The 14,798-nt window shown below is 36.1% G+C and overlaps 1 protein-coding gene across 1 annotated transcript in view; it reads left to right on the top strand.

The window, feature by feature from the left end:
• Positions 1–14,798, top strand: part of cacna1eb (calcium channel, voltage-dependent, R type, alpha 1E subunit b) — a 64,183-nt gene that overhangs the window by 34,210 nt on the left and 15,175 nt on the right. The window contains exons 23-35 of the mRNA XM_016250767.1: positions 2,089–2,100; positions 3,269–3,365; positions 4,813–4,973; positions 6,315–6,452; positions 10,190–10,391; positions 10,594–10,758; positions 10,930–11,040; positions 11,506–11,586; positions 11,796–11,915; positions 12,163–12,228; positions 12,617–12,708; positions 12,946–13,120; positions 13,996–14,123. Coding sequence (XP_016106253.1) covers positions 2,089–2,100; positions 3,269–3,365; positions 4,813–4,973; positions 6,315–6,452; positions 10,190–10,391; positions 10,594–10,758; positions 10,930–11,040; positions 11,506–11,586; positions 11,796–11,915; positions 12,163–12,228; positions 12,617–12,708; positions 12,946–13,120; positions 13,996–14,123 — 1,548 coding nt within the window. The remainder of the gene's footprint in view (positions 1–2,088; positions 2,101–3,268; positions 3,366–4,812; positions 4,974–6,314; positions 6,453–10,189; positions 10,392–10,593; positions 10,759–10,929; positions 11,041–11,505; positions 11,587–11,795; positions 11,916–12,162; positions 12,229–12,616; positions 12,709–12,945; positions 13,121–13,995; positions 14,124–14,798) is intronic.

The raw sequence follows: 14,798 nt of genomic DNA, 5'->3' as shown, positions 1-14,798 counted from the left end.
AGTCAGATTTATCTGGACGTTTTAGAGACATATGACAACGCCAGACTCCAGACCTCGGATAACTTTCAACACAGGCTCATTTTTTAAAAACGTGCCTACTTGCAAAACTTCAAAACTACCAATGCATACGATTCACTGCAGTTTCCAGTTGCAAAGGAACTGTTGAGGCTGTAAAGCACCAACAACGTTTTTGCTCGTTAACACAAATTTGACATTTGCATCACATACTGTACGTTTGGATTTTCTGATGTAGTAAACTTGCTCGGTCGCTCACTTGGTACAGCATTGCACTTGCAATACAGAGCGCTCGGGTACAACCTTTTAGCATCACTCACCAGATATTGCATCATTTAAAAAAAAAAAACTAAACATGCTTTTTTAAACACCACTCAGTTTAGCATAATATCTACATATTTGCAGACATGTTGCGACAGCTATGTTTTTTTCCAGTGAGCCTGGGTTGATAACTTTACTGTATAATCTAATCTTACTGTGACCTGTTGATCAAATGTGTCTACAATGTGTATATATATCTGTATATAAATGTGTGCAATTTTTAAAAATGTAATATAATAAATGCAATTTATATGAACCATTTATCACATCACCACAAACAAACAGTGTAGAAGCATACAGTATAATGACCAATTGCAACATAAACAACCCATTCATGTAGCTCAAACAGCAACATCAAGGTCATGGTTTCGATTCCCAGGAAATGCAAATGAATGAAAAAAAAGTATCCTTTGAATGTAATTTAAAAGTGGATTTGGTGTGGATAAAGGGTTTTGCCACATGCATAAATGTAAATGCAATCTGGGCTTTGATTATAATCCATTGTGCACTGGATTTGGCTTTGTATAAACTCTACAGTGTGTGCAAAATACAAGACTGCTTAAACCCAGGATGCAATTTTAGTTCTGCTAATATATATTACCCAGTTTAGGCCACTCTACTCATTAATGACCATCAATCAATGTTGTCAGATTGGGTCAAAGATTTTCTGTCCAAAAGCTCTGCAGAACCCACCCAAAATATTCACTGCCAAAATAATGCGATTGCATTGTATTGCCATATCAAACAGGGTTGATAAGGCGCATTTTACCTCCATAATACTAAATAGCAACACTCTTACTTACTATTCACAGCGATGCCATAGAAGAACCATTTTTGGTTCTACAAAGTCAAAGGTTCTTTAAAGAACCATCTCTTTCTTACCTTTTTATAACACCTTTATAACACCTTTTTAGATGTTAAAGGTTCTTTATGGAACCATTTAGACAAAAAGCTTCTTCTATGGCATCGTGAAGCACCTTTATTTTTAAGAGTGTATGCAAAAAGTGTATAGCATATGTATGACAAGGCAAAGAATCTATTTATTATTTGTGTGCGCCGCTTCACCGCTGAAACTCAGGAGGCAGAAGAAGAAGCCGGTGGCGACTGCACTAGTGGAGGTGGTGTGTTGTGAGATTTGGCTATACGTGGTAGAGACATATAAAGTGCAGTCTATGAATCTCTTAATAGTGGGCCAAATCCTGGTCTATTTTTAAAGCGTCTTGCGGGCTGATTCAGAGCAGGCTGTGGGCCCGTGGGCTGGACTTTGGACGCCCCTCATTTAAGTTATATAAGTGATACTCTTGAATACTTGCTAATATATTCTAAAACTGAGATGGAAGTTAGAATATATGGTACAGTTTGGAGGAATATATAAATATGATCTTAAACATACATTTAAATAGCATCAGTTATTAAAAAAATTATGGTGTCCTAAATTGAATATAGTCTATTTGGGAAACCCTTGAGAGAAGCCCTAAAAGCATGCAGTCTAGTCTTATTAACGTGATCTGAAAGCTGCCTTGCATTAGACATATGTGCCAGATAATACGATTTCGCTCAATAATTGATCAAAATGTTACGGGTTATTCTTGTTAAGCATGTTTGTGTTGTTGTTCAAGGAAGTATTTCTATCAAAGGATTTTCCAGACGTTCATAAATCTACTCTGGTTCATTGTTTAATGGCTTTACATGTGTTCTTTCTCTTTTAATGCTTCTCTGTTGTTGTTTGGATTGTGTCTCTGTGGCTGCCAGGAATTTAATGGGGTAACAGCAGATGCTTCTCATTTGTCACATTGTCTGTCCATTTTAATATGAATTCAGTTCATCGTTTATTTATGTGTGTTAATATCATGATGTCTGATCCACTCATTTTCTAACTATTTCAGCCATGCCTAGACATTCTTAGGTTATGCATTAGGTGGCTGTCAATTTAACATTTATAGTATGATTCATTATTTAAATATGCAATTAATCATGGCTTTTTACTCATAAGTATGTACCATAATAATAAATGTTCCTACCATCAGTGCAGTTCAAGCTTGAAGAGCCACTTCATGTTTTGTTCATCTGAATCATGTGAAATGCTTTGAATATTCAAACATTATAAATATTGCTTTCATTGCATAGTCATTGAATAGCGGGTTTAAAAATATCATAAAAATATACTTTAATGCATGCAAAGTCCTTCGATGCATGTAAAGGACATTATTAAAAGAAAATCGTGTGAGCCTGAAAAGTTAGGCCTTGGGTTCTTCCAGCACTAAACATCATTTAAGATTTAGAAAGTTAGTTAATTTGTAGTACTTAGGTTTTTATTTATGATGTCAGTCAGCTTATACTGATATCTAGCAGCAAAGATGCCAGATCATTTGGGGCTTATATTCAATTAATTGCAAATATTTTGATTAATTCAATATAAATATCTAAGTTATTGACAGCTGTGCAGGTGGGATTTTTCCCCCCCCAAAATATACATTTTCTAAAATATATCTGAATCATGTGAAATGCTTTGAATATTCAAACATTATAAATATTGCTTTCATTGCATAGTCATTGAATAGCGGGTTTAAAAATATCATAAAAATATACTTTAATGCATGCAAAGTCCTTCGATGCATGTAAAGGACATTATTAAAAGAAAATCGTGTGAGCCTGAAAAGTTAGGCCTTGGGTTCTTCCAGCACTAAACATCATTTAAGATTTAGAAAGTTAGTTAATTTGTAGTACTTAGGTTTTTATTTATGATGTCAGTCAGCTTATACTGATATCTAGCAGCAAAGATGCCGGATCATTTGGGGCTTATATTCAATTAATTGCAAATATTTTGATTAATTCAATATAAATATCTAAGTTATTGACAGCTGTGCAGGTGGGATTTTTTCCCCCCCAAAATATACATTTTCTAAAATATAATATGTTTTGTTATTCACAGAAACAACAAAGGCCGAGACATTAAGACCATTAAGTCCTTAAGGGTTCTCCGAGTTCTCCGTCCCCTCAAGACCATCAAAAGACTTCCGAAGCTCAAGGTATCTGCTCTTTCACACCTTATATACTTTACATTTGTAGCAAAAAAAAAACCTGAATGGACAATCCAACTCTCTGCTCACTTATATTTACATTATGCCTACTTTGAATATTAAGAAAAAAGAAAAACTGGGGATCTTGCACACTTTTTCATTCCACATGTGACAAATAAATTCTTCCAAAAGAGTTCAACTCAATACTTTCAATTAATTTGCGCTGTATCCCAAAAAAAAAAAAGGATTACAGTAGATGAACGGCAAGTATTGAGTTTTACTCAAAATAGTTTGGAATATTCAAACGTTATAAATAATTATTTTTTATTGCATAGTCATCATCTAACAGGTTTAAAAATTCTGTAAACATTTACTAATGCATGTAAAGGACGTTATTAGTCATTTCTTTGAGTCTCAAAAATTAGGTCTTGGGTTCCTCCTGCGCTAAATCCCATCCCACATTCAATATTAAAAAGAAATGCTATTCTGTATTTTTTTTAGTCTGTTTATTCTTCCATCTACTTTTGCTGTGGCGATAAACTAATGTACGTGCGTGTAATGCTATGTATTTCAAACACAGAAACTCTAGTCAAGAAATATCTTATTCCAAGCATATTCCTTTGAAACAGTCTCACAACAACACACACAGTTTAATGAATGAATGAATGAATTAGGATGCTCTGCTGTCCAAATATGAGTAATCCCTCTGTGAATAATTAAAAGTAGGCTAAATATAACTTGCAGTACTTTTTCATTTTAAATCAATATGCAGTCATATACAGAGCCAGAATTATGAGAATACTCATCAGACCATTTAACTAAACCATAATTGAATCAGAGATGGGAGATCATGAGAGATCTTTGGGGATCGAGATGACAAAGAAATGAGAAGTTAGCGGCCTAGTGCACTTCAGTTCCAACCCCATCTCATGAGAAAGCATAACTACTTTACAAGGCGGTGATTTTGTACAAATTAGACTGGTATGGAAGTGAAATATAAGCATGAAGGTCCACCAGTTTAACCCATAAACCTAACTGTTAGTGAAGCATAAACAGATCGAAAGAAAGCTTTTTAGCTTTCAGTCTCCAGTCATTGAAGAGCAAAGTCACATAGGATTGACTTGATATGATTACTATAGCAACCAACATGCTAGAAAATGACTGCACTGCCTAAAAAAGCACAAACGTTTGATTTGATCACTTGCAAATAAAAGTGTAGACAATGCAATGCTGCGTGCACCATGTTCATCATGATCCAGTTTACACTAATTTAATGACTAAACATACATTTAAGACTTTAGGTAAAATTGTGATGTTGATTGCATTAGATAATATACTGTTCTGGAATGCATCATTCTGTAAATGGCACAAAGCTGCGTATGAAACTGATCTCATCTGCATTGCCGGTTGAAGATCTGGGATGTGCGATATGATGAGTATTTCTGTTGTCCTGCAGGCTGTGTTCGATTGCGTGGTCACATCCCTGAAGAACGTCTTCAACATCCTCATCGTCTACCAGCTCTTCATGTTCATCTTTGCTGTGATTGCAGTGCAGCTCTTCAAGGGAAAGTTCTTCTACTGTACCGACGGATCGATGGGGACGCAAAAAGAATGCCAGTAAGTGCAACCGTGTGCTTTATATATACTGTATGTGTGAGTGTGGGATCAGAGGTGGGTAGTAACAAATTACATTTACTTGTATTTTTACTTTAACTCAAGTACCTTTCTAATGAAAATGGTACTTTTACTTTGTGGAGCAATGCTGCTCTTGTTACTTTATTTTAATGCAATACATGTTCAGAAATGCATAGTTTATTCAATGCATGCTGATTTTTTTTCTTTTTTCTGTGGCATGAGCGATGCCTCAATCGTGGGCCAATGTCTAATAATTCAAATGTAGCTGTATACATTATTATAAAAAGCAATGATTTTGGGGCAACATATGAAATGCCAGAATTAATGCTTGCTCAGCCATGCATAGACATTCTTAAGGCTGTCAAAATTTTTTTTATTTAATTAATTTTTTTGAAACACTTACAAGACTGACACATGTACATACTGTGTCTGTAGCAACACTTACAATGTACAGAAAAGAAAAGAAAACAAACAAACACTAGAGGCTCATATTACATAAAAAGTGTAAAGCACAAACCAACATAAGGGTTAATACAGTCTGTACTTTGGAAGTTAGATTTAATAATCCATTGCAAACAATAACAACCGCAGTTGTAAGGGGTTAATAAAATGCACATTAAAATATATTTAAATACCCAATCCAGAATTTTGATCCTCTATTATATTGTTAATATCCCTACATTCAATAAATAATACAAAAAGGACTCCAGATTTTCTTAAATTTAGCTTGTTTAGCCTTAAGCATATAGGTTATCTTTTCCATTGCAATGCATGAAGATATTGCTCATGTCAATTGTAATTTAGTATGATTCAATATTTAAATTTGCAAGTAAATTCCATAATAAGACTTTTTCCTAGCATCAGTGCAGTTCAGGCTTGTAGAGCCACCTGCATGTTTTGTTCCCGTGAAATGCTTTGAATATTCAAACATAATAAATATTGTACATTTTAAAACATTATAAATATTTTGTTCATTTTTATACTTTTTGCTCTTACTCAAGTAACTATTAAGCGTACTACTTTTACTTTAACTTGAGTAAATATTTCTATAAGAGTACAGTTTTTGGATACTCTGCCCATCTCTGTGTGGGACTGAGAGTACAACACTTCCCAATCAGCCTGATAGATCGATCGAGATGAATCTCAAATGAAGTCACACTACAGAAGTGAGAGGATGAGGATGGAGCGCTGCAAGGCCTAGTTCTGTATTTTTATTTTATTAAGAGTTCAGGAATCCTGGTACAACTGTGCATTGATTAGTATTCCTTCATGCATGTCTTGTTTGTTTGTCTGCCATGGTTTGAATTGTTCTGTGTTGTGTAGAGGCTACTACATTGACTATGGGAGGGACAGGAAGGAGGTGAAGAAGCGGGAGTGGAGGAGACACGAGTTCCACTATGATAATGTCCTCTGGGCTCTTCTGACGCTCTTCACTGTGTCCACAGGAGAGGGCTGGCCACAGTATGTCCATTCATTTATATACTGCACCAGACTGTTGTATAGTTAATTCAAATGTAAAATGAGTACCTCAGTTAGGCTAAAACTACTTGATGGCTTCAGAACACTTCATAAACATGTTAATATACCAGGTCACAATTACTCATGGCTTTGTGGAGTAGGGTTATAGAGCGCAACAGTTGGGTTATTCTTTTTCTCCATAGGGAAACTGATTTGTTACAATATCTTATAACACTCCGAAGACAGAATTCATGCTTTTGATGAAGCTGTCAGTTCGCATTATTTCAACTTATGTTTAAGATAATCGTGGTTAACAGCAGAAACCCTGGTGAAAAACTACACTACCCATGGTGCAGTGCAGAAAATTCCACCAATCAGAAAGTTGCAGCAAGCAAATCGTGCCAAACCATATATTTAGCTCCACCCACTCCCATGAAGCACTGCGAATCATGTATATAACATATGTGACCCTGGAGCACAAAAGCAGTGTTAAGTCGCTGGGGGATATTTGTAGCAATAGCCAAAAATAAATTGTATGGGTTAAACTTATCCATTTTTCTTTTATGCCAAAAATCATTAGGATATTAAGTAAAGATCATGTTCCATGAAGATAGTGTAAATTTCCTACCGTAAATATATCAAAACGTAATGTTTGATTAGTAATATGCATTGCTAAGAACATAATTTGAACAACTTTAAAGATGATTTTCTCAATATTTAGATTTTTTGCACCCTCAGATTCCAGATTTTCAAATAATTGTATCTCAACCAAATATCGTCCGATCCTAACAAACCATACATCAATGGAAACTTATTTATTCAGCTTTCAGATGATGCATAAATCTCAATTTCAAACCTTATGACCACCGTGGTCCAGGGTCACATAAGTATGCATACATATTTTGAGATAAACTTAAATATATTGATCCTATATTTACAATCAACAACTTTGAATGGATTGTTTTATATTTCTCCATTGCTTTTGAATAGATTATGTCATTCACAGTGCTTCATGGGATTGTAGTTTCCGCATGATTACAGACGTTACATACACACAGACATCTTATTTCTTTGTCTTTTTGTCAGATTTTCTAAATATGTTTTGCTTCAAATCAAAGTTTGAAGTGCTGTGATTCTTCTCATTGCTGTTTGGTTTGATTCATAGCTTATAACTCTTTAACCAAATCCCTATAGGAAAAGTGAATTAGAAAAATACAGTAATGCACTCAATAGGAAGGCCTGGATGTTTCTTACTTACTTGAGCATTTGGCAACATGATGCATTTTTGGTCAGCTCCCAAGTTTGTTCTGAGATCTGAGAGAGATGGAGACTTCTGAAAGGAAGAGGCTTGTCAGTGCAGGGCTATTGATGCTAGGCTACTCTGCTGCCTTCTCAAGTATTTGTAACACATCTGCCAAGAAAATGTGTGTCAGTGGAGATTTAGCTTTCTACGTTTTAGTTTCAGACAGGTTGTCTAAACCTCCTCCGGAGAACGGCGATGTAGAGGTGAATACTTTTGAGCATTTATTGTTTGCTCATAAAGATAATGCTTTTCTCTGTGCATACTGTAAGTGCCTGTTTAAAGACATAGTGGACGGAATAAAATGACCATATTTAAATTAGCCAGATCTCAATCATTTTAAATATATTAATATGTTAACAAGGTTTTAGTGCTCATTAAACTATGCAAAATCAGAGGAGTGAATGCCATCAGAATGAAGCACTGGGCTTCTGGAAATCCTGTGCCTTCTGTGGAAATGCAAATCGGATCCAGAATGCCAGAAATGTTGGCAAATGTCAAACGTGAAAGAGCTGGGCTTCTCGGCGAGCACAATAGATGTCACGTTGTGAAAGCTTTTGGCAGTGTGAATGAACAAAATCACTCGACAGTTACCGGAACCTTTCCAGAAATGTTCTAAACCCTTGAAACATACAAGAACTGTGCAACATCGTCTGCACATTATGTGACACAAAACATTCGTTTTAAGACGGTTATTCATATTTTGTTTTGTTTCTTCTTTTGCAAATATTGTTATAATCCAGTGAAATTTTCGTATGTACAAGGAGTCCCACAACAGATTGTGTGGCCCACGCAAAGATCTGATCTCACCATCTTCAAGTCAGTCTGGGGTTCATCCATAGAAGAACTGTGGCACCTTCTCCAAGATGCTTGGAACGAGCCACCTTAAAAAATGTGTGCGAGCAAACCCAGGGAAAAGCTAAAGAAGGAAGCGCCAACTCCAGTGGACTGTAGACGCAGTTTACTTTTACACCCATAGTAATATTCCAGACTTTTACAGAAATGGAAATGCAACCGAAGGTCTTTTCTTCTTTCTACTTTTTAATCCAACTCATCATAATTATGATGAGGTAACAGAGAACTATAGTTGTTGCAACTCCAGGCAAGCAAATGTATTTTTATCGGCACTGTTATTTAAATTATTTTATTCCATCGTTTGATTTATGAAAGAGATTCATAGAGCTTAGAAAGATGAGCCTCCACATAAAACATTTCTTCAAGGTCACGCCGTTATAAGAGACGTGATGCTGCTAATTGCATCCAATAATAAACTGTGTGCACAGTCTGGATAACTGCTCAAAGAAACCTTTGCAGGTCCCACCTTTCATAACAGATCTTATCTTGTTACAACCATGCAACTCCAGGCAAGCAAATGTATTTTTATCGGCACTGTTATTTAGATTATTTTATTCCATCGTTTGATTTATGAAAGAGATTCATAGAGCTTAGAAAGATGAGCCTCCACATAAAACATTTCTTCAAGGTCACGCCGTTATAAGAGACGTGATGCTGCTAATTGCATCCAATAATAAACTGTGTGCACAGTCTAGATAACTGCTCAAAGAAACCTTTGCAGGTCCCACCTTTCATAACAGATCTTATCTTGTTACAATCTTTTTCTCCAGCTTTGGTACTTATTGGCAAATTCTCAAAGATGTGCACATTAATCCCTATAAGCAGCCAGACAACTTGTTTTCAGAAATGATGGATTGTCTGAAGACTTCTGGAGTACAGTCATCAGTTTAGAAAACATCAGTTTAGACCCAGAATTGGCGAGCCACCTCTGTTTGTCATGGTCCTTATGTTACAGTGTTACTGCTGAGACTAATGTTGAGTTGGGATCCATGTGGAGAGATGTTTGATTAAGAGTTGATGCCAAGAATCAGTGGTTGAAAAGGCAGGGGAAATAATGTGGACTGTCACTGATGAATTGAGTGTGGGTTGAGTAGCATGTCTGTGAAGAAGCAGGAAGAGATTTAATGCTGCAGATTTTAAATACTGAAAATGGATGCTTTTCACAGACTGTGATGATGCGTTTCCATCATAAATTTAGCAATTAAAAAATGTAATGCACATTTGTAACACTATACTGTGAGCTATATTACTCTGGCACTCATTTACAGAAAGAGTGAGACAATGGCTAATGGCAAATTTGACATATTTCTCTCTTCTGACCACCACAATCACTCTCTCTATATTTGTTCTTTATGTGGAAAGTCATAGAAATGCATAGAAATGTTTCTGGCCACCACTATAGAAGTTTACCCAGAGACGACTTCCACTTCTGAGAACCCAGAAATGTCCACAGGTTTCTTAAATGAGAACGGAGCCATGTTTTGGGAAAACAAACATCATATTCAGTCCATGTAGCAGTAAATAAATTGCAAAAAAAAATGTTTGTTGTTGAATTCATTGGATGCATTCATTATGCTTTCTACAGAGTTCTCCAACACTCGGTGGACATGACTGAGGAAAACCACGGCCCAAGCAGAGGAAACCGAATGGAGATGTCCATTTTCTATGTCATATACTTTGTGGTTTTCCCCTTCTTTTTTGTCAACATCTTTGTTGCTCTCATCATCATCACATTCCAGGAGCAGGGAGACAAAATGATGGAGGAGTGCAACTTGGAGAAAAACGAGGTGAATGTACATTTACGACTGGATTGCACATCAACCTATTTCATATTTTTCCACATAGCTAGGTTTTATTAACACCATTTAGTGATATTAACGGCATTATTATGAAGAAGAGTCTGATCTAAGCATGAAAAATAATAAAGGTTTCTAATCAGCAGTACTAACCTGCATGTTCCTTCGCTGCTTTCTTATCTCACTCTTCCAGCGGGCATGCATTGACTTTGTAATCAGTGCAAAACCCCTAACGAGATACATGCCTCAGAACAGACAGACCCTCCAGTACCGATTGTGGCACTTTGTGGTGTCGCCGTCATTCGAGTACACGGTTCTAGTCATGATTGCACTCAACACAGTAGTGCTCATGATGAAGGTATAACTTTCAACATACAATATTCCAGCTTGGAACACATTCTGTAAATTTGAAAAAGTAAAGCTGTATATTCGGTTTTGGTTTTCATGGTCATCTTTAGCTGAAAGAGCTTAAATGAGATATTTTGAGATGCATACAGCATTTGTGATTTATAACCGTAATGCTTTTCAGTACCACTCGGCGCCAGCTGCCTACGACATCGTCCTGAAGCACCTCAACACTGCGTTCACTGTGCTCTTCTCTCTGGAATGCATCTTAAAGATTTTCGCCTTTGGGTTCATGGTGAGTTTAATGACATCGCATTGATGTTAAAAGGACAGTTCACAGAAAAATGAAAAGTTGCTGGTCATTTCCTCACCCTTAGACTTTTTTTTCGTTTTCTTCAGTACAACAGTAAAGAAGATTTTTAGCTGAAACTGTGACCTTTGGTGATTCACGAAATGCAAATCAATGGCTACCGTCACGTTGAGAGTCAAAAACCATATCTCACAAAACATATATCACAAGGAGCCATGGGGATTAATTTTGTGTGGCCTGATATGGTTTTTTGACTCTCAAAGTGATGGTCTCAAAATTTTTCTACAGAAGAAAAAAAGTAACTTCCATCTTGGATGACATGAGGGTGAGCAAATTAACAGCACATGTTATGTTTTGAGTGAACTATCCCTTTAATGAGTATCATTCAAAGAAGAATGCACCTGAATTGATTTACTTGCATATTATGGTCACTCTGGTCTCGTCTCACAGAACTACTTCCGTGATACATGGAACATCTTTGATTTCATCACTGTGCTGGGCAGTATTTCTGAAATTGTGGTAGATTTACAGGTAGGAATATTTCATATGTAGTGGTCCGAGTATATGAATCAGAAGTGTGTATCAGTGCTGGGGTTTCTGGGCCACTTGTATTGTTTGTTTCCTTTGTTTTAACTTATTTTTCAGTAAATGCATATCTAAAAATAAACAAGATAAATGTTTAAATTGTCTATCAAGTAATCTTTACTACAACAGTTTCTCGCCCCTCTCTTTTTATTCAGTCTGTGAACACCATCAATATGAGCTTCCTGAAGCTTTTCCGGGCAGCCAGACTCATTAAACTGTTGAGACAAGGCTACACAATACGGATTCTGCTGTGGACATTTGTTCAGTCCTTCAAGGTAAAATCACATGTGTACTGAATGCACCACTATTCTTCAGGGTTTGTGTGGTCATGAAAAAAAAAACAGACTTTTAAAATCGTGATTTCCATGTCTAGAAAGCTAAAATAAATTGCCAAAGTTTTTGTCATGAAAAAAAAAAAATTTTTTTTTTTGCTCAGTCTAAAAAATATATAATGAAGGAAAGGAAAATAATAAATAAAGGAAAGATTTGTACAACAATCTTTTCACTCTCTTCTTGTTTCAGGCTCTTCCATATGTTTGCCTTCTCATTGCCATGCTTTTCTTCATTTATGCCATTATTGGCATGCAAGTAAGTTTTTCATATCATGTATGGCAGTTATCAAAATGATGTAAACTTTTCCCATAAACTACATAATTTTATGGTATTGGCTGAATACTTCCCCAAATATCAGAATGTACTTGTATTTCGGCAGCTCAGTCTCTATAAATGATCAAATCTGTTTATTCATCAGTATTTGTGGGTTGGTGTGTGTTAAAGTCCTAACCCAAATCTGCAGTCTTTCTTTTTCCCCCCAAATTATATTAGGGCACACATTTAGATGATTATTTCCATTTTTGACAACGTACCAGAAATTCCGAAGCATCAAAAACCTGCTAGTCTGGCTTTTTGAGTAGCGATATGAAATCTATATTCAGTATAGATTGATTCTAACAATCTCTCTTATCTTATTATTTAGGTATTCGGTAATATTAAATTGAATGATGAGAGCCACATTAATCAACACACCAATTTCAAAACGTTCTTTGGTGCCTTGATGCTGCTCTTTAGGTAAGAGAAAAAATGACTGTTGTTTACTTTCTTTATTTTTAGTAGAATTAGACCAGCATTCTTTCTTTTGTTTATAGTTAATGGAATGTATAGTTTAATGAAATGTGCATTTAACCTCTAAATGAAAATGCTGTCATTTACTCATTCTTATGTTTTCTACAAGACTGGAGAGGTGTTTGAGTGCTCTAGTGTTTGGTGACTCATTCCTGGGTAGATATATTACTTTACGTCTTGCAGAAGTGCCACAGGAGAGTCGTGGCAGGAGATCATGCTCTCGTGTCTCGGGGGGAAGGAGTGTGAACTGGACCCTTCGATACCACCAACTTTCACCTCTCCAGATCACGAAGGGGGCTGTGGCACGGACTTTGCCTATTTCTATTTTGTCTCATTCATCTTTTTCAGCTCATTTTTGGTGAGACTTTATCATCGTCCTGTTCAGAATTCTGAAATGTACATTGCATATAGAGTAACATTACTTTCTACTCAAGTTCAGTGCAAGAGGGCAAAACAAATACAACCAGTTATATTTTGGGATGTCTGCTGTCAGCTGAAATTATAAGAAAGCAATTTGTCATACAAAGCCTGGTTGCAAACAATGCCAAGTTTAAAGCATAAGCTAGATTAATACACAAGCTAAACAGGACAAGATCATTTGTTTTAAGTAAATAAGAGGTTATAGTAAGTGCCTTTGTTTATGCATTTGGTAGTTAAGTGTTTGTGGAGGTAGTTTCTCATGTGCATCTTTCAATTGCAGATGAGTCTTTGTTTACACAATAAAAAAAACATCTTAGCTGACTCTCCCTGATACTATTTACAGTTATGTCTTAAAGGGATAGTTCACCCAAAAATGAAAATTATGTAATTAATTACTCATGTCGTTCCAAACCCGTAAGGCCTCCGTTCATCGTCAAAACACAAATTAAGATATTTTTGATGAAGTCCGAGAGCTTTCTGGCCCTGCATTGACAGCAATGCAATTATCACATTCAAGGCCCAGAAAAGTAGTTCGGACATTGTTAAAATAGTCCATGCGACATCAGTGGTTCAACCGTAATTTTATGAAGCTATGAGAAAACTTTATGTGCGCAGAGAAAACAAAAACAACGACTTCTTCTCTTTTCCGCATCAGTCATAAAAAGTATTCTCGTCGAATACTTTGAACGACATGAGGGCGAGTATTTAATGACAGAATTATCATTTTTGAGTGGACTATCCCTCTTATATTATATTAATGAAATTTGTGCACTTGGACCACATCCAGAATATTGCCACTTTATTTTTCCTAAGATGCTGAATCTGTTCGTGGCTGTGATTATGGACAACTTTGAGTATTTGACCCGAGACTCATCTATTCTCGGACCTCACCATCTGGATGAGTTTGTGCGCATCTGGGGAGAATATGACCGAGCTGCATGGTAAGTGCAACCTACTGGAATGCCAGATATAATATAGTTTCTAATGATTTATACTGTTCTTACTGTCATACGCATAGAGGCACTTCACTAGTACCCGCTGCTCATTAACATCCACAATCATGTTTCTTTTTGATTTCGCTTGGTTTATTCATTTATACAGATGCAACTCTGTTCAGTAGTTCAACTCAAATGTATATGTTAGCATATTTAACAGTAGTTATGAATATGCAAAGATCCTGGGCCTTCACCCTTCAAGAACAACTTTGGTTACACTTTATTTTGAAAATCATTAAGTAACTTTGCAACTACATGTCAACTAACTCTCATTAGAGTATTAGTTGGCCATAAGGTTAGGGTTAGTAAAATAAGTTGACGTATGTGTAAAGTTACCTGTAGTCAGAACAGAAGGGATAGTTCACCCAAAAATGAAAATTATGTAATTAATTACTCATGTCGTTCCAAACCCGTAAGGCCTCCGTTCATCGTCAAAACACAAATTAAGATATTTTTGATGAAGTCCGAGAGCTTTCTGGCCCTGCATTGACAGCAATGCAATTATCACATTCAAGGCCCAGAAAAGTAGTTCGGACATTGTTAAAATAGTCCATGCGACATCAGTGGTTCAACCGTAATTTTATGAAGCTATGAGAAAACTTTATGTGCGCAGAGAAAACA

The sequence above is a fragment of the Sinocyclocheilus grahami genome, unplaced genomic scaffold (genome assembly GCF_001515645.1).
Source record: "Sinocyclocheilus grahami isolate Dianchi unplaced genomic scaffold, SAMN03320097.WGS_v1.1 scaffold1006.1, whole genome shotgun sequence".
Taxonomy (NCBI): Eukaryota; Metazoa; Chordata; class Actinopteri; order Cypriniformes; family Cyprinidae; genus Sinocyclocheilus; species Sinocyclocheilus grahami.
Note: the sequence above shows the minus strand (reverse complement) of the source record. Positions and strands in the feature narration are given on the sequence as shown.